General features: G+C 45.6%; 1 protein-coding gene across 1 annotated transcript in view; it reads left to right on the forward strand.

The window, feature by feature from the left end:
* Positions 1–7,786: 7,786 nt before the first annotated feature.
* Positions 7,787–18,856, forward strand: part of SNCA (synuclein alpha) — a 55,226-nt gene continuing 44,156 nt past the window's right edge. The window contains exons 1-2 of the mRNA XM_083572005.1: positions 7,787–8,185; positions 12,356–12,501. Coding sequence (XP_083428131.1) covers positions 12,381–12,501 — 121 coding nt within the window. The 5' untranslated portion in view covers positions 7,787–8,185; positions 12,356–12,380. The remainder of the gene's footprint in view (positions 8,186–12,355; positions 12,502–18,856) is intronic.

Raw genomic sequence — 18,856 nt, forward strand, 5'->3', positions numbered from 1 at the left:
TGGGTCACAAGGAAAGGGGACTTCTCTTAAAGTTCTCATCAAACTCGAAGAAAGGGAAGCAGACTGGCTGGGTTGTTTGTCGTTTGTGATCTGCTTTGCTTTTAACTTTGGCACAATAGCCTGGATTTTTTGAAGAAAGGTCATATGTCGAGCTCGGTTGCCAACAATTTTTGAGAGAAGTTGGATTTTCTTTTGGTCAAAATCAGCAGTATATTTACAGAAAAACCTAGTAAGTCTGATCCATTTGGTTCAGTATTGTCTATGGCAGCGGTTCTATGGGATATCAGACAAGGGTCTCCAGTCCTGCCTGGAGATTGAACCAGGCAAATTGAACCAGGCAGAATCAGGGATTGAACCAGAGACCTTCTACATGCAAAGTGTTGGTGCTGACCTTTAAAGCCCTAAACGGCCTCAGTCTAGTATATCTGAAGGAGCGTCTCCACCCCCATCGTTCTACCCAGACACTGAGGTCTAGCACCAAGAGCCTTCTGGCGGTTCCCTCATTGCGAGAAGTGAGGTTACAGGGAACCAGGCAGAGGGCCTTCTCGGTAGTGGCGCCCTCTTGTGGAACGCCCTCCCGCCAGATGTCAAAGAGAACAACAACTACCAGACTTTTAGAAGACATCTGAAGGCAGCCCTGTTTAGGGAAGCTTTTAATGTTTGATGTATTACAGTATTTTAATATTTTTTTGGAAGCCGCCCAGAGTGGCTGGGGAAGCCCAGCCAGATGGACGGGGTATAAATAATAATATATTATTATTATTATTATTATTATTATTATTATTATTATTATTCGAGGGCCCTTGTGCACTCAAAAGCAAGGTTGTTGAATTTTAGCTCCAGCTTAGCATTTTGCTCGCTGCTGCAAGATGAGACAGCAGAGCACATGCATTACCTCCCTCAGCCAGCAGCCACCCACCCTCACAGCTGCGAGAGAAGAGTGGTGGTGACGGAAGAATGTGGCCACATCAGACTGGCAGCTGGGGGCTGCTCTCCAACCCACTTGCCTGTGACGCTTCCTATTTTACAGCAGAACTCAAGCTCAGCACATCCTATTGTTGAGCGCCAGCTTCAGGAGGAAAGACAAAGCTCTTCCTATGAGCTCTGCATATATCAGAAACTTTTTGGTATTCACACTGCTGCTATGGAGTCCACTAGGATTCACCCCACAACCAGCTTCAGGTTTCCCCCTAAAGCTCTGCTCATGGACCAGAATTTTTGAAATGATAAGTTGGCATCCCTAGGAAGCTGGCGCTGTGTGAAGTCAGACTATTGGTCCGTCTAGTTCAGAGTCATCTATACTGGGTTCTTGAGATAACCAACACGGGGCTTCCTAGCTGTTGTTTGACTACAACTCCCATCAACCCCAGCCAACATAGCCAATGGCCAAGGATGATGGGAACTGGAGTGCAGCAACAGCTATGTTGGTTACCACTGGTCTACACTGGTTGCAAGCTTGATTTCATATTAGAATCTTTCTTGGAGATGCTGGAATTGAACCGCGGACGTTATCTATGTGCTTTGCCACTTTACTGCACACTGTTGTGTAGATATGCTCCTGGTGTGCAGGAAATATTAACAGTGTGTACATGCATTCATGCACATCTTCGCAGGGCTCGCCCAGCACATTTGCCATGTACGTGGTTTTGGATGGCTTTAACAGCACTTCACATTGTTTCATATGTTTGAACATTTCATCTACTGTTTTATGCAGAAGTTACAGGCCTGGCTTGGACAAGGGGTATTACAAGCACTTATCTATATCTAAATCCTAGAATCTGTATGCGCAATCTAGATTTCTCTATTGTACTGTGCTAAGGAATATGCTTCTCCTCCCCTGAGAGAAGAAGGCTGAAAAACCAGTGAAGTAAATTGTTCTCTCAGTTCCCTAGAGATCTTGTTAGTTGAGAATAGAATTCAGCAAAAAAGAAGCAAATCGGCTTTCTGGCGGCATTTAGGGTTTTCAGTTAGGTAATTGTTTAAAAAAGGAGGGGAGTGGTATGGCAGAGTTGGTGGAAGCAAGGTTGCAATCCTGTGCATACTTGCTTGGGTGTAAACCCAACTGATCTCAATAGAACCAACTTCTGAGTAGACATGAAGAGGCTTGGGCTATCCATCCCTTATGCATCAGTCACACAAATTCTAAAAGAGTTACTGGGAATTAAGGGTCAATGATTTCAGAAAGAGATCTACCTTTTTGTAGGTCTCTTTTCTTGCCCTTGTGCTGGCCACTGCTGCTTTCTGCACAGCTGGAGCAATGCAGCCTTCACCAACTGGGTGCCTTCCAGCTACAACTCCCACCAGCCTGGTGACTTGAGATACAATTCCCGTCAGCTTCAGCAAGCGCTCTGCACACTTGAGCTCCACAGCCACTGGCACTCAGAGACACCTTGTCTCCAACTGTGGAGGTAGAACACAGCCATCTTGTCTAGCAGCCAAGGATAGGCTTTTCCTCCCTGGATTCTCTAAATCCCTTTTAAAGACATCCACAGGGGTGGCCGGTCAGGAGTTCAGCCTACACTCGAGTAGGACCCTGGCAGAGACACATGCCCAACTGGCATGTTCCCTTCCTCCTGGTCGATCGTTCGGGAGCTTCAAAAGCTTTCTTCAGCCCGAACATCACAGCGACCGATGCCAACCGACACCGGCACACTTAAGGATCCGCAGAGCTTGCGCAACTTGCGTGACAGACCTCAGCAACTCAGCATTTTGGCTAATCTACTTTATTTACATATAAACACACACAGAGCACCGCAACATGGCTCCCTCTCTCTCTCTAGCATCAGACAGCAAAGAGAGAAAGAACAAAGGACAATAGTCCCACTTCTCGGAACACAGTAACACAAACATCCTGTCTCCGTCACTTCCCACTCTGTGGAGTCAAAACATATACCGTCATTTGAAAGACAACAATCCCATGACTGCAATCATGGAGCAGGAATTCTAACATGGCCATCAGTACCCCTTGTGATAGCACAGTTGCATAGTCTTCACTATGTGCTGTGTGGAGAAATGTTCCTTTCTGCCTGCCCTGAATCTCTCACTATTCAGCTTCTTTGCATGACCGTTGGTATTACGAAAAAGGGAGAGAGAAAATCATTGTTGGCTTTCTCTACACCACCTTATACATTTCTATCCCGTTCCCACTTATCTCCCCCCCCCAACTAAAAAGCCTCTGATGTTTCAACCCTCCTGCCCCAGAGAGTTCTTCCAGCCCAATGATCATTTCCTGAAACTTTTCCAGCTCTACGGCATCCTCTTTGAGGTGTGGCAACCAGAACTGTACATAGGATTCCAAGTGTGGTCACACCACGTATGGTGATGGCTACTGAGACTTTACAAAATGGACACATTCACAGAGGATGGGTATTTCAACAGCTACTGGCCATGATAAGGAATCGGGTGTTCAAAGGCAGCACACCTCTTATGAACTGGGTTAGCAGATACTTGGCTGTTGTCATCAGGACTTGCTTCTGGTCTCTTTGGGGGCACCTGCATGACTGCAGAGGGAAGTGGGATGTTGGACAAAATGGACATTTGGACCTCTTTTTATGTCCATGGAGAACAATAGCACTAGACAGAAAGGTGAGTGGCAGCTAGAACCTGCATGCTGTAACCTGTAAGCAGATGCCATGCAGCAAGGGAGAAGGGATAGACCTCAGGCACATCCTTTATGTCCAATTATTGGCTTTTCCAAGTTGGGCTGGAGAAAACCCTTGACTGAAACCTGGAGATCATTGTAGATCAGGGGTATGGAACAAATTCATGGAAGATAAGACTATCAGTGGCTAATTAACTTGATGGTTATGTTCTGCCTCCACAGCGAGAGACAACATGCTTCTGAATACCTGTTAAGAACAGCATCCTGTGGTCACCCAGTGGTCACCCAGACATCTGTGGGAGACCTCAAGTAGAGGGTTGGACACTAGAGCACTCTCCCCTCCACTGGAGAGGCCACTGATAGCCTCTTTGTGCTTCTTGAAATTTTAGGTGCTGATTGTGGGCTTTCCATTTGCATCTGGTTGGCTGCTGTAGGCCACTGGCCCCTCTGGATGTTATTAGACTCCAACCCCCATTAGCCCCAGCCAGCACAGTCAATGGTCACTTGGAGGAAATGGATGGGGGTCCTGCAACATCTAGAGAGCTGCTGGTTCCTCATACCTGTTGGAGATGATGCTGAATTTGATTGACAAAATCATGATTTGTAATAAGGCAGCTTCCTATGTCAAACCAAGTGGGAGGTGGGACTGCAGATTTTAGTTGCATTTAAATACATTTTTATGGCCCGAATCTTGTATGGTTTTTAATAAAAGAGAACCATCTCCCACGAGTTAGGGATGCTATCTGGAAGTACCAGGCGCCAGGGAGACTAGCTATAATTACAGTCTAGACATTCAACCTTTCTGAAGACATGAGGTTTTGTGAGCGCTGAACTTTAAATAAAATATAAATTAAGCTGAATTGTGGAGATATGTTCCTCTCCCTTTCCCACATCTCATACTCCAGAATGGAAATCGCAGTTTAAAACTGTTCAAGAAAAATAAGTATGCTTCACTAATAACAGTGTGATCCTAGGAACGTCTAATCAGCAGTAAGCACCACTAAGTTCAGTGGTGTGAGTTATTCCAGTCTGTATAGGATTGAAGCCTATATCTGTCACACACTGAAGTTTCCAAACCATCTTCAGAGGCAGCCACACATATAACGCACTGCAGTAATCTAACCTAGAGGTTAGGGGAAATTGCTCTGCAAAATGTGTACACTGGGCAAAATTGCAGAGCAAAATGTGTAAGGTGAAATTCATACCAAAATGCTGATGAGTTAGCATTAGGACTCTTGGGGGGGGGGGAGTAAATCACAAACTGATGTGGAAATGTCAAGAATTGAACTTAACATTGGAAAAATGAGAAACCAAGAAAAACCAAAAATGACAAATTCACCAATTCCTACCGTTTTGTCTAATAACCACCAACAAAAATTACAGTTCTTATCCTTTCTCTTCCCAGCATGTTAGAGAGACATGAATATTCCCTCAAACTCCTTCCCTTCCTTTGCCTGATGGTTGAGCTGCCTGAGAGCCAGATGAAACACATTTATGTAAGACAATTGCTTTAAAAACACACAGAGGGCTACAGGAGGTGGTTATATAAAGCTTGAAAGATTAGTCGCTGTGCTCTACCGGATGACTTTGTTATCGGGAAGAGAACTTGCTTTGCTTAAAAAATGGAGGACAGGAGGAACATGGAGAAGGAAACCATAGAAAACTTTGCTGAGTTCTTTGGACAAGAGTTAAACTTTGTGTGATGTAGAAAAGAGCATGACTGCTTGCTTGCAATGTGAAGAATTATAATCAAACAATGGGTGAAGTTAAAGAATGTGAGTGGTATTCAATGAAACAATTGCACAAGCGGAACTAATTCCTCTTGCACTATGGGACTTCCATTTCTCTCCAGACACCCCATGCTATCCCCCAACCTGCTCCAGAAGGTCAAGAAAAAACTAGAACAGATTTGGGGGGGGCAAAGGAGGAGAAGGGGGAACCAGGGGCGAACGAAGGTGTTCCAACACCCGGGGCAGGATGTCGCTACTTAGGGCGCATGTGCGGTGTCGCTACGCATGACTCATGCGCCGTATGTAGTGATGCTGCACATGCACTGTACATAGCGGTTTGCCGGCACCGGCGCTCCAGCGCTGTATGGATGATGCCAGGATCCTCTGCTCGCAGTTGCAGCAGCGAATGGAGGATCCTCTACATGCGGCTGTAGTGGCAATGGAGGGATCCCATTGCCGTCCGTCCCATTGCCGTCCATCCCATTGCTCACCGGCGGGAGCAGCGCCGGTGGCAAGCCACCATGTACAGCTCATGTGCGGTGGCATCAAGTACAGTATATGCGTGTGATGCCGCACATGCTCTGTACATAGTCGTTTGCCGCCGGCACCAGGATCCTCTGCTTGCAGCTGCAGCCACGAACGGAGGATCTGCCACATGTGGCTGCGGTGGCACGATGGCTGCTTGTGCTGCCATGGCGGGGTGAGCCCCAGTGGGGTGCCTTCTTGTCACCCCCCCCCAGACATGGCACCTGGGGCGCACCGCACTCCCGTTGCGACGCCACTGGGCAGAAGAGGTCTGTTGCCCAAGCAGAAGTCATTCTGTTTTTGCAATTGTTCAGTTGAATATCTCCCCTTATTAATGATATTATTTGTTTACCAATAATCAAGACAGGAGGTGCTTTAGCCCTGAAGTGATATGCAGTATCTTCGCTGAAAATATCTATTTGGAATTGAGCACTGATGGCCTTTGATGGCTACCAATACATCTGACCTGGTTTGGTCGTGCAGAAGGAGACTAATAGTTCAGCGTGATGCCAATGAAGGAAACAGAAGATTGATATATCTAAGTACCTGGCAAGGGGGGGAGGAAATACTACTGAGCATCTGTCCTCCCATCCTCAACCTGTATATTTCAAAATAAACAGTAAATAAACAGTAAGCATAAATAAATAAACAGTAAAAAGAATAAAACCTATCAGTGCTCTCTACACTTCTGGAAATCGACCCTGTAAAAGGTTGCACTTCAAACTTTGTTTTGTTCATGGAAATGCAAAGCACAAAACTATGAGTTATACTTAGGAAAACTGTGATATAAATGTTGCTTTGTGCCCAAAGCATTTCCCATCAATTATCTCAGTGATCTGCACAACAGTTCCTTGGTAAACCTGGAACCTTCCACCTGTTCTTGAATTTCAGTTCCATGCCAGCATGACCAATGCTTGGTCAGGGATGATGTGAGCTGCAATTCACCCCTGTCTTAAAATAAGTCAACTTTATCCCCATTCTGCAGATTGGAGAGTTAAAGCCAAGGCTGGGAGAAAGCAGCTTGCCTAAAGTAATTCAGCCATGAGCTCATAGATGAGGCAGGAGGTGAACAAGAGTGTGCGGCCCATTTCTCAATCACTTCATTCCTGCATTGCAGGGGGTTGGACTAGATGACCCTTGGTTCATTAGCTCTGTATCATTGGACGAACAGGCAAGCCCATGCCTTTGTGTATTTCCATTCACAGCTTTGGAAATCAGGGCACATTTTAGAGGAATGAGGTAATTTGGGTGGCATAAAAGAGCCAAAATGCACAAATCAAAACTGCCATGTGCTACAGCTCTTGCAGGGCTCCACCAGTTCAGACCACAGGAGGCATCTTTGAATGATCTCCATACAAAGCACACCCCTGACTATGTGACGCTATCACGGGCTGGGAAACTGTTCTCCGTAGACCTGTCTCTCTGAGGTGCTTTGTCTCCGCAAGGAAGCTTTTAATATGGGGCGCACACATGCCGTTAAAAGGTTACCACATCCATTTGCTCTGTTAGATTTTCTGTCCGTGCATGCATTTCTTTTGTACGGAAGACCAACAACAGGATGCGGAGGTACAAGTTCGTGTCCCCATGATCCGAATGTTCCTGGACCACCTTCATTCAAGAGGGAGCCTGGCCCAGGATGGGAAGGAGCAGGGAGCAAGGGGGCGTGGGGAAGGGAGGAGGGGTGGGGCTACAAGACCATCAAGACCTGCATAATACTCCCCCCACCCCCTTTCCACCAGGAATGTCCCCTTCGTACTCTCAAGGCGCCCCACCTGTTGCCATTGCAATCTCGTTCCCTCCAGCCGCGGAAATGCTTGCTATCCCTTCCTCATCATGCAAGCGCTCTCTCTCTCTCTGGAGGAGGCTGCTCCTGCTCGTTCACGGGCGGAGCCACGAGAAGATGGAGAGACAGAGGGAAAGAGGGAGGGCGGGGAGGGCGGTGTTCTCTCCCTGGGCTGAGCTCGTGGGCGCTGCCTGTCTCCTTACCTGACAAATCAGGCGGAGAGAAGAGGCTGCGAAAAGGAGCGAGAGAGTGAAGCTTTGCTCCCCCACCCAACACACACACCAGGCGCCTTGGAACTGGAGGGCAGGATCTCTCGCCCCCCCGGTCCTTTCCCTCCAACTCCTTCCAGCTTTGCGGATCTGGGACTACCTGGGTACCACTAGACGCGGCTGGACTCTTCTTCTCTCCTGTATCCTTCAGCAGCCATGTACTGATCAGAGCATCCTTCGGAACTCTCTCTTTTTTGTCGCTCTCGCTCTTTCTGGTCCTCCCTTTACGCTTCAAATTCAACAGTTCTAGAGAAGTATCGAGGCAAGGAGCAAGAGGGTAAGTAACCTGGATGAAATTTCTATATCTTCGTTTTCCTATGGTGGTTATGGTGGTGAGGCGGTGGAGGGGGGTGGTACGTGATGGAGGAGGACTTTTGAGGATGTGGTCCTGTTGCACCCTTAGTAAATCACACTGGACCCGACGAGGTTTACTTCTGCAAAGGCATGGGCAGAATGCTAAGAGCTGATGTCATATGTAGGTTTTCAACTCGGAAGTAAGTTCCCTTGTGTACTCAGTGGGGGGCTTACTTCTCTGCAAATGTTCAGAAGCTTGTAGCCTCAGACTCCTATGCCTACGCTTGCAGCCTGTGCATGCTTACTTTGGAGTAAGCCCCGCTGAAATGAACAGGACTCACTTCTGAGTAAACATACATTAGATCATGCTATAAAATATATCTTGTCTACGCACATACACAGATATACACACACTCCCCAAACCCAGAAGCTTGGCTTTGGGGGAAAGGGAAAATTATAATTTCAATAATGAATATATTTAAGTGTCTATCATTAGCTAAGCAAGAAAAACTCCTGTATTAGGAAAGGTGGGACAGGAAGGCAGCAATGGGAGCTGTCTTGTTGTGTTTCTTATGGACAAAAGAGAGCAGGTGTTTAGCACAGAAGCCTTCCTCTCTAAGCAATGACTGTTGAATTGTGTGGCTCTTTAGATGTTGTTGGACTCTATTTCCTGTCAGCACAAGTCAGCATTGTCCAAAGGACAGGGATGGTGGGATATAGTTTAGCTACCCCGATTTTAAGAGATATGCACGTATAGGCATGGTGCTGGACCACAAATTCCCTTGTCCCTGACCATTGACTATGTTGTCTTGGGCTGATGGATGTTGGAGAACTACAGGTTGTCCTCCACCACCCTTGATTTAACTCAAGGACCCTGCCCTGTTCCACCATGAGATCAGAGCTATATAGGCACCCAGTTTAATTTGCCAGCTTTCTCAGGAATCCTAAGAGAGCCTAGCCATGTTTGTTGTGACATTCAGTCTTCGTATATATACAAGTACTATCGCTTCAGAAAATGGTGAAGTGTGTGACTGTCCCCAGTTGTTGTTTTTTTATGTGGAAAGTGCTCAGTTGAGAAGGGGACTCATCCTAAAAGGAGAAACCATGTCCAGAGCCTGCCTCTGATAGAACAGAAATGGAACAACATCCATTCTAGAAGAATTTGCTGCCTGCTAAATCTCCCATATGCAGACCATCTCCTTTCTGTTTCCAAACCATTAAACATGGTGTCTACTGTCTTAGTACTCCTCCTCCCACAGACTAATGGTTTATCTTCCCTTGTGTAAGAGACTGTGTGTGTGTGAGAGAGAGAGAGAGAGAGAGAGAAGCAAGAACACGCACCATGTGCCATTGTATTCAGGGATCTGCCTTCCTTTCATTACCGGGAAATTGGATGCCTTTATTGACAAGTCTGATGAAGTTTTGGCTCTTGTCCAGGCAGTGGCGTAGCGTGGGGGGTGCAGGGGGGGCCGGGCGCACCGGGCGCAACATCTGGGGGGGCGCGCTCGCACTCGCAGCTCTCTGCCCCTACTAAAATCCACGGGTTAGGGGGCGCAAATTACTTGCCTTGCCCCGGGTGCTGACAACCCACGCTACGCCACTGTGTCCAGGGATTAGCTAAGATCGCAGTGGTTCTCAAGATTTGTTTACTACATCACCTAGACTATAAATATACAAATAGACTAGACTAACAGCACTGAGATTGTTGTTTACCCAATGATTAAGGGGGAAAGTCAAGCGTGTGTGTGTAAGAGAGAGAGAAATTGAAATCAAATTAAAGTGAAGAACTTGGCAGTGGTGTTTTTTCAAACTATGCAGCTGTGAACAAAAGTGAATCAAGGTCAGCCAACATGTCACAGAGATGAACCCACCACTTCTTTGCAAACTTACCCTGGTGCAATTCCATGATCGATTGGCATTTTCCTGGAAACTTGCAATATGTGGGTGTTTTTAAAGAAAATCCTGTGCAGGGCTGGCATGTAAATGAACATTATCTCAGGGGCTAATGTTAGCATCTTCAGATAAAGACAGCTTAATGCTCCTCCCCCTCACCTCCCTCTCCTAGGTTTGCTGGATATAGTATATTTCCCAGGACTTGGTAATGAAGATTCACACTCCTATTTTTAAATAATTACTCATTTGTTCACAGTTTGGGAGGACTTGTTGCAGTGCTCAGCTGTGGCTATGGCGTTCCATTCTCTCTGATGTTTGAGTGTGGCAGAAAAAAAGGTCTAAATTGGTTTAAAATCTGGTTTAAAAAGGCAAGTTGGCTGCAAGGTACTAACAGCTTTAAAAAGACAATTGGGAATTTTGTGTTCACTGATAGACCTTGTTCTCCCCCAGCAAGGCAACTCTCACTTATTTTTATACTAGCTTCCTGGGCAAATGGACCTCTCAAGGCAAAGGAGGCTTATCTGTTAGGCCAAATGGCACATACCCTATCCAAACTCAGTCATGCCCTGAGTCAGCTTCTGCCTTCCAGACTTCTTTCTTAAACCCAGTCCAGTGGGTGGTCCTGACTGTCAGCTTCCTCCTCCTTCGTCTCAGTTTTGTCATTCTAGGACATTGATGTGATTGGTCTATTTATTATATTTATACACTGCTTTCCATCCACATGTATTGCAAAGCGGCTTACAAACAGACAATAGCAATAACATAATAGAACGTCACATGCACAATATAGATCATATAGAAGAATTAACCAACCATCAGTAAAACAAGTACAAACCATCAGTAAAACAACTGCAATCTATAAAACACTATTAACAAAACTGCTAAAAAAATTAAGCTAAACAGCACAATAACAACAAAAATCATTGTTGTTGTTTTTGTTGTTGTTCTGTCATTTAGTCGTGTCCAACTCTTCATCATCCCATGGACCAGAGCATGCCAGGCACTCCTGTCTTACAAAAATCATATTATTAAATATAAAAATCATATTTTGCTTATTTGTTCTTATTTTCTTATCATGTATTTTGCGTCTTTTATCTTGTATTTGTATGTCATGAACTGCCCAGGGATCTACAGATGGGGGGGTGGTGGTGTATAAATTTAATTAATTAATAATAATAATAATAATAATAATAATAATAATAATAATAATAGATTTACAAAGTGTTACAGCATTCATAAACAATAAAACCACTCTAACATTAACAAGATAGCAATTAAATAATAAACTAAATACTCCTGAATTCATACACAGACTCTCCCCACCTCCTTGACTCATCATCTTCCACTCTATTCAGTTCACTAAAAGACACATCCACATGATGCTCCTGGCAGCATCTTCTTTCTGAAGGCTCCTAGGACTGGAGGATAGGGCAAGGCAGGTGGAAAAAGCCACCCCCTGACGGTCAGCACAAAGTCAGAACCAGCATCAGTTGATTCCGCCTGTGATTGGTTTTGGCTCCATTTACTGTCAGCCTGTCTGCCTCTTGCCCAGCCACCACCGCCTGAAGGTGATTCTCAAATCAGATCATTGCACAGTTTTAAAAGATAAAGCATGACTCATTGTGACAACAACACACAACTATACATTTCACTCCAAACCAGCAATATTTAGCAGCAACATTAAAATGACAGTCTAAAAAACGAAGACCAGCAACATCATTTGACTAAAAGTGGATATACTCAGACAGGTCTTTTTTAAAACAACAACAACATTAAAATCAGTTAACAGATAAGCCAAACACACTTTTCATGGGAGGGTGTTCCATGGTGATAGGCCCATCATTGAGCAGGCAAATTTACCACTGAGCTTCAACCCTTCCTGTATTGGGTTCCTAGAATCATAGAATCATAGAGTTGGAAGAGACCACAAGGGCCATCGAGTCCAACCCCCTGCCAAGCAGGAAACACCATCAGAGCACTCCTGACATATGGTTGTCAAGCCTCTGCTTAAAGACCTCCAAAGAAGGAGACTCCACCACACTCCTTGGCAGCAAATTCCAGTGTCGAACAGCTCAACGGCCATGATCCTGTTTCCCTTATTGTGCCTTGATTAGCGCCATATCTTTTTGTCTCCATGGATTCATATTGCACTGTATGAACAGGTGGGCATCTAATGCTGAACTCTCTCTCTCTCTCTCTCTCTCTTTTTTCTCTCTCTCTCTGCCTTCATTTAATTTGTTTTCTTTGTCTTTCTTTCCAGGGCTGGATATTGACATTCTTTAGCCATGGATGTATTCATGAAAGGATTTAACAGAGCCAAGGAAGGAGTTGTGGCAGCAGCGGAAAAGACCAAGCAGGGCATGGCAGAAGCAGCAGGGAAAACGAAAGAAGGAGTTCTCTATGTAGGTAGGTGGGCAACAAGATCTCAACGGAGCCAGTCATTTTTTTCTTCTTTCACCACTTTACATTGTGATGTTTAGAAACTGGGTGCCCACAACCATTTTATTATACATATTGCCATCCATTATTATTACCACTATTAGTAGTAGTAGTAGTAGTAGTAGTAGTAGTAGTAGTGGTAGTATACCCCTCCCATCTGACCAGGTTGCCCCAGACACTCTGGGTGGCTTCCAACACATATAGAAACATGATAAAATGTCTTCTAAAAGTTGTATCTTTATCTTTATCTCCTTGACATCTGAAGAATACAAGATAAAAAGTGGGGTTGTATGTGATCGTGTGCACACACACACGAACCTGCTTAGAGCAGGGGTGGGGAAAATCTGGCCCTCCAGATGTTTCTGAACTGCAACTTCCATAATCTCTGCCCATTGGCCATACTTGCAGGGGTTGATGGGAGTTGTAGTTCAGCAACATCTGGAGGGCCCATTGCTCCCACCCCTGGTTTAGATATTCCTGTTGAAATATAAAGCTGTATGCAAGTTTTGAGGGCAACAACAAATATAAGTTTACATTGCTGCTGCTGCTGCTGTTATTGTTCATTAATAGATAATAGTATTATTGTTCTTTTATTTTATTTATGTACTGCTTAATGCCAAAGTAGGCTTCTATACTTGATGTGTGTGGTAAGATTCTCCTTGCCACTTGGCAAGTAAGATGACCAAGGTTCTCCAGAAAGGAGAACTCATGGATGTTAGGATTGTCTGCCCTGCCTCAAAGACCGATGGGAATGGAGGGAGATAGGAGGGGAAGAGCTATTCAGGCATAAGCTGTGAACATTTGTGTAAAACTGGGATGGGAGTTTGAGTGCAAACAGCATCTGGAGGACACAGGCCCCCATCCCTGAGGTAAAGCTACTACAAGTTTGAAAGAAAGTTGAGAGTTGGGCACTGAAGATATAAGTATATTCAGCAAGAATCAGAGTTGCTGTGTTCCTCTGCAGATGCAAACAAACCAAGGGCATGTTTACACTACACAGTTATTGGATTCACACCATCTCAACCATCATAGCTTCTCCCAAAGAATCCTGAGAATTTAGCTCGGCTGAGGTCATTTTTTGCCTGATAGAGACACCCAGCTTGCTTCAAATAGCTGCAATTCCTAGGGTTCTTTGAAGGACAGGATTAACGTTAGACTAAATTTAGAGGCACAGCTTAAGGCACTTCGGGGTGACCTGTTCAATGAGCATACGCCCTGATTTGTTTGTGAGAAGTTTGTGTAACATTACATAATAGCGAGTGTTATTGCACACTGTCCAGTGTATTTCACCATCACTTTCCATGCTGCAAAAAGTCGAATCTTTTGGAGAATCATCGGGTCCAACCTTCTGCAATGCAGGAATATGCAGCTGTCCCTTACAGGGATTGAAACTGCAACCGTGGCATTATCAGCACTATTGGGCAACTTGGATTTCCTGGCATGTGATTGAATCCCACCTAAAAACAGCGAGAAGTCTGGAAGTGCCCTCAAGTATATGCCCAAACATTATTATTAGTTGCTTCGTAGAACTTTTTCAGAATTGGTGGCTTTCGTGGAGCAACACTGCAGGTGACTAAAGCAGCCAAGCAACAGCAGGAGCCTGGAAACGGTTCCTTTTTCTGTGAAATGGCTGTGTTGCACAGCAATGAAACTGGCAGCTGTTGCTACTGAACACCAGCCATTTTTCACCCCTGCAGGCATGACTATTACACACATGCTCCTCTAGAGAAGGTGTCTGCATTCATTGTCATGGACACTTAGCAGATCATGACTCATGAACTCACTACTGTATGCTTATCCAGATCCCTTCCACCGTTTTCTTCGAGACCATTATGTAGTACTTCATGTGAATTTGGTTTCAGTGGTGCTAGATAAAGTGCTTCCTACTAAAAAAAAAAACTGTTTAGGAAAAATTGTGGGTTTTTTGCTAATACTAAAATACAGAACAGCAAACATTCTACACTGCCTGGCCTCCCTGCGCATCCCATAGCTTAAAAGTGGGGAACCTGCGGGGAGAAAATGAGAAGGACTAAGAAGGGGGAAGGGACGCGGGTGGCGCTGTGGGTTAAACCACAGGGCCTAGGACTTGCCAATCAGAAGGTCAGCGGTTCGAATCCCCGTGACGGGGTGAGCTCCCGTTGCTCGGTCCCTGATCCTGCCAACCTAGCAGTTTGAAAGCACGTCAAAGTGCAAGTAGATAAATAGGTACCATTCCATCGGGAAGGTAAATGGCATTTCCGTGCGCTGCTCTGGTTCACCAGAAGCGGCTTAGTCATCCTGGCCACATGACCTGGAAGCTGCACACCGGCTCCCTTGGCCAATAAAGCAAGATGAGCTCCGCAACCCTAGAGTCAGCCACTACTGGACCTAATGGTCAGGGGTCCCTTTATCTTTAAGAAGGGGGAAAGGTGACAACTTAGGAACAGGCTCCCCAATTTCCCCCTCTCCTGCACCTGAGCGACCTGGTGTTCTTACTCATCGATAGTGGCAGCACCACACTTGTTTCAATGCCCTAGTTTGAACATGTGGGTGATTCATAAAGTCAAAAGAGACAGACCTAAGCCTTGCTTTCTAAGCATTAAATTCTGAGTACTGTGAAAAGTAAGAGTCAGCAAAATCCTCCAGGTAAAGTATTGCAGTTCAGTGCCCAGGTTGGAGATATTGATTAAAGAGGGACCATCATTCAGTGGTAGAGCCCGTTTTTTGAATTCAGAAGACAACAGAGAATTCTGTTCATCACTACTGGGGTAGTGATACTGCTGGAAATGCAAGACCAGGGATCGTTCAGTTTGCAATGGGTTAATTCTTTAATCAGGAAGTCAACTAACCATGCTGGGGAGGGAAGAGATGTTGCTTAGCAACCTGTCAGAGTCTCATGATGCTTGCTGAAGTAGCACATGCTCTGATTGGCTGTGTAGTTCTGAGGAAGTTTTTCTTCTGTATGTTTGGTCAAATGTCTCCTTGCTATGTATAAGGTCTGAAGGAAGAAAGACAAAATACCTGCTTATTTCTCCATCTGCATTACTGAACTGAGTTTGCTAACAGATTCAACTACCAGTCCAGTTCACTTCTGAATCATCACAAATAGTGTTGGCTTCCAAAACAACTCAGTAGCTAGGTTCTGTTCCTGTTCTTCATTCTCCCCCCCTCCCCCAGGAGTACTCATTTTAAACTGTGTATCTTGCCTTTCCTAAAATTTCTTTCATCATGAAGAAAGTACATATGGTGTATAAAGTACAGTACATATGCTTCTCCCAGGCAGTCACACATCCAGGCCCTGGCCAGACCCAGACTTGCTTAGTATTTGTAAGGTGATGGTCTCATGTCTTCAGACCATAACTATACAGTGGTACCTGTAAGAACTTAATTCATTCTGGAGGTCCGTTCTTAATCTGAAATTGTTCTTAACCTGAGGTACCACTTTAGCTAATAGGGCCTCCTGCTGCCGCCGCGCCGCCGGAGCACGATTTCTGTTCTCGTCCTGAAGCAAAGTTCTTAACTCAAGGTACTATTTCTGGGTTAGCGGAGTCTGTAACCTGAAGCGTCTGTAACCTGAGGTACCATTGTATATGAAAAGTGAAGATGGAGAATTGGCAGCACTTGCCCCCTGCCTCTAGGTATAGGGAAGCTTGATCGCATTCAACCATCTCTCCTCCTAGACCACATCTCTTGCTTAGAGCTCATTGACGCTGGTCAACAGAACACAGCAGGAGGCAACCAGAAGCAACCCAGCCATTCTCTGCATTGCTGCTCCCTGGGTTCCTTCATTTTCTGGATCATGCTCCCTTGGGCTGCAAGGGCACGGCAGAACTGGATGCATATCAGATTCCTCCTTGATAATACAGTTTAGGAACAATCAAGATTGGGTTGTGATCAGTGCAGGGCCAGTTGATTCCCCCCTCCCCCCAAAAAAAACAAAACCCGTGTGTGATTGCATGATTCATAGCTAGCGTGAAGCAGCTTTTCCACAGAAGATTTGGTTGAGAACATGCATTTTCTCTGAGTTTTATTATGCCATCTCCCCCAGCCTCCCCTCACCATCTGGTGTGCAAGTGGCTGAAAAGAACTGGAGAGCTTCATAATTGATTTGCCTTGAGGGGAAGTGCTTGGTCCTCCCTACTACCAAGTAGGAGTTTGTGGTTCAGGGCCGTCCTAGAGCGTCCCTCCAGTCGCCAGTTAAAGAGCAATGCATGCTTTCACTGTAAAAAAAAAAAAAAGCAAAAGTTACATCGGTGTTTCTCCCACAGATTATTACAATAGTATATTGGGGGTTTTTGTCTTGGTATAATCTGTTTTCTTTCTTTGAATAAGCAGCATTCCAGCTTTTTACTCAAGAGATTATTGCTCTAAATAGATGATAGCAAATCAAAGCAATGGAATTTGAGTGTTGCTCTCCCCACCCCAGCAAATAAAAACCTTGTTAATTTATTTCACAGCTATCTCAGACCCTCTAAACAGGAGCTTGCTCCCCACCCCCTACAAAGTTCTCACTCGTATCTTCCAGCATATCACAGGTTAAAATAGGAATGAGCCTCTGATGACTCTCCAATTCTTGTCCTGAGAATTGTTGCATAAGCCTAACCCCCTCCATCATTGCTGCCCCCCATCCTTAAAGGTAAAGGGACCCCTGACCATTAGGTCCAGTCATGGCCGACTCTGGGGTTGCGGCGCTCATCTCGCTTTATTGGCCGAGGGAGCCGGCGTACAGCATGACTAGGCCACTTCTGGCAAACCAGAGCAGCGCACGGAAACACCGTTTAGCTTCCCACCGGAGCGGTACCTATTTATCTACTTGCACTTTGATGTGCTTTCGAACTGCTGGCAGGAGCAGGGACCGAGCAACGTGAGCTCACCCCGTTGCAGGGATTCGAACTGCCGACCTTCTGATTGGCAAGTCCTAGGCTCTGTGGTTTAACCCACAGCACCACTCGCGACCCAGCCCCTCATCCTTACCAATGTGTAATTGAAGCTGGTTAGATGGGCAGCTGGATCATCCACTGTTGATGGGCCAGCATCTTCCACCACACCAGAGAAGGTGAGTTTAGGTGACTGTAGAGCAGGTCATGCAGCATGCAGCTCTGTCCTCCAACACTTCACTGTCACTCCTTGCCACCTGTAACTGCTGTCTAAGGCAGCTGCTTCTCTTTGCCTAATGGCAGGGCCAGCCAAGCCTTAGCTTTGCTTTCAATAGCCTGCCCTCCACTAGTTTAAAAGCCAAGAGGGTAATAGCCCAAATAATCTACTTGAAAAGCTAAGTTTCCATAGACTCCTTAGCCATTTCAACCTACCTCAGCAGCCGTAGGATGTAAAACGACGCCTTGGTGTTCATGTACATGCGTTTACATTGGGATTGGGGAACATTTATTTGGCTTGAGGGGCACATTCCTTTCCAGCCAATCTTCTGAGGGCCACATACTATTGGTAGGCAGGGCCAGAGGCAAAAATTAGCAGAACCACAAGCGCATCCCACCCCCCAAAACCATGTCAAAAACCATGTCAACCCCTTTTTTTCTCACAAGAAAGCAGCAGGCATTGGGGGCACCATTACCTCACTTGGTTTTGTGTCGCAATTCCCCCTCCCCCCAAAAAAAGTGCTTTTTCAGGGTCACGAACTTGTGTGGTGCCCCAAAATGCGTGTTTTGGGGCACAGTGCCTGAACAAAGCACTGTTTTCATGGGGCAATTGCAACACGAAATCATGCAAGATCATGGCGCCCAAAATGGCCAAGGTTCTCTCTCTCAAGAAAAAACAGGAAGATGGCTTCCAGGAAGATGGCACCCCCATTTTTGCCTTCAGGGTGTTGGAGGGTATGCAAATATAAATTTTACCTTTGTATAGTGAGCTAGTTTCTGGACACACTCTCGCACCTCTCTACCCTCCATCCAGACAAGGAAGAAGCGTGATCAGAATTCAAGGACCTGTTCCAGCCAAAAAACACTCAAGGTATGGAGCAGGACCAGTGAAGGGGGCAGCCTGGGAATAGTTACAAGGGTCAAGCAACATTTCACCCCCGGGCCTGGGACTCCCCACCCCTGATTTACATGGATATATGTGCAAAAGACAAGGGTGCACCCATTCCTCCTTCAGAGATGTTACTTCACTTAGGAGTCTCTGAGAGGGCAGTTGAATCCTGGAGAACGACAATGCTAGCAATTTGTACAAATACAAGAATGGTTTAACAAATGGCATTCCCTTTTTACAAGAAACTCTCGGAATTGTAGCTCTGTGAGAGGAATAGGGGCCTCCTAACAACTCGCAACACCTTTAACAAACTACAGCTCCCAAAATTATTTGACGGAAGCCATGACTGTTTGAAGTGGTA

This window comes from Podarcis filfolensis (assembly GCF_964270895.1).
Source record: "Podarcis filfolensis genome assembly, chromosome: 9".
In the NCBI taxonomy this organism is placed as follows: domain Eukaryota; kingdom Metazoa; phylum Chordata; class Lepidosauria; order Squamata; family Lacertidae; genus Podarcis; species Podarcis filfolensis.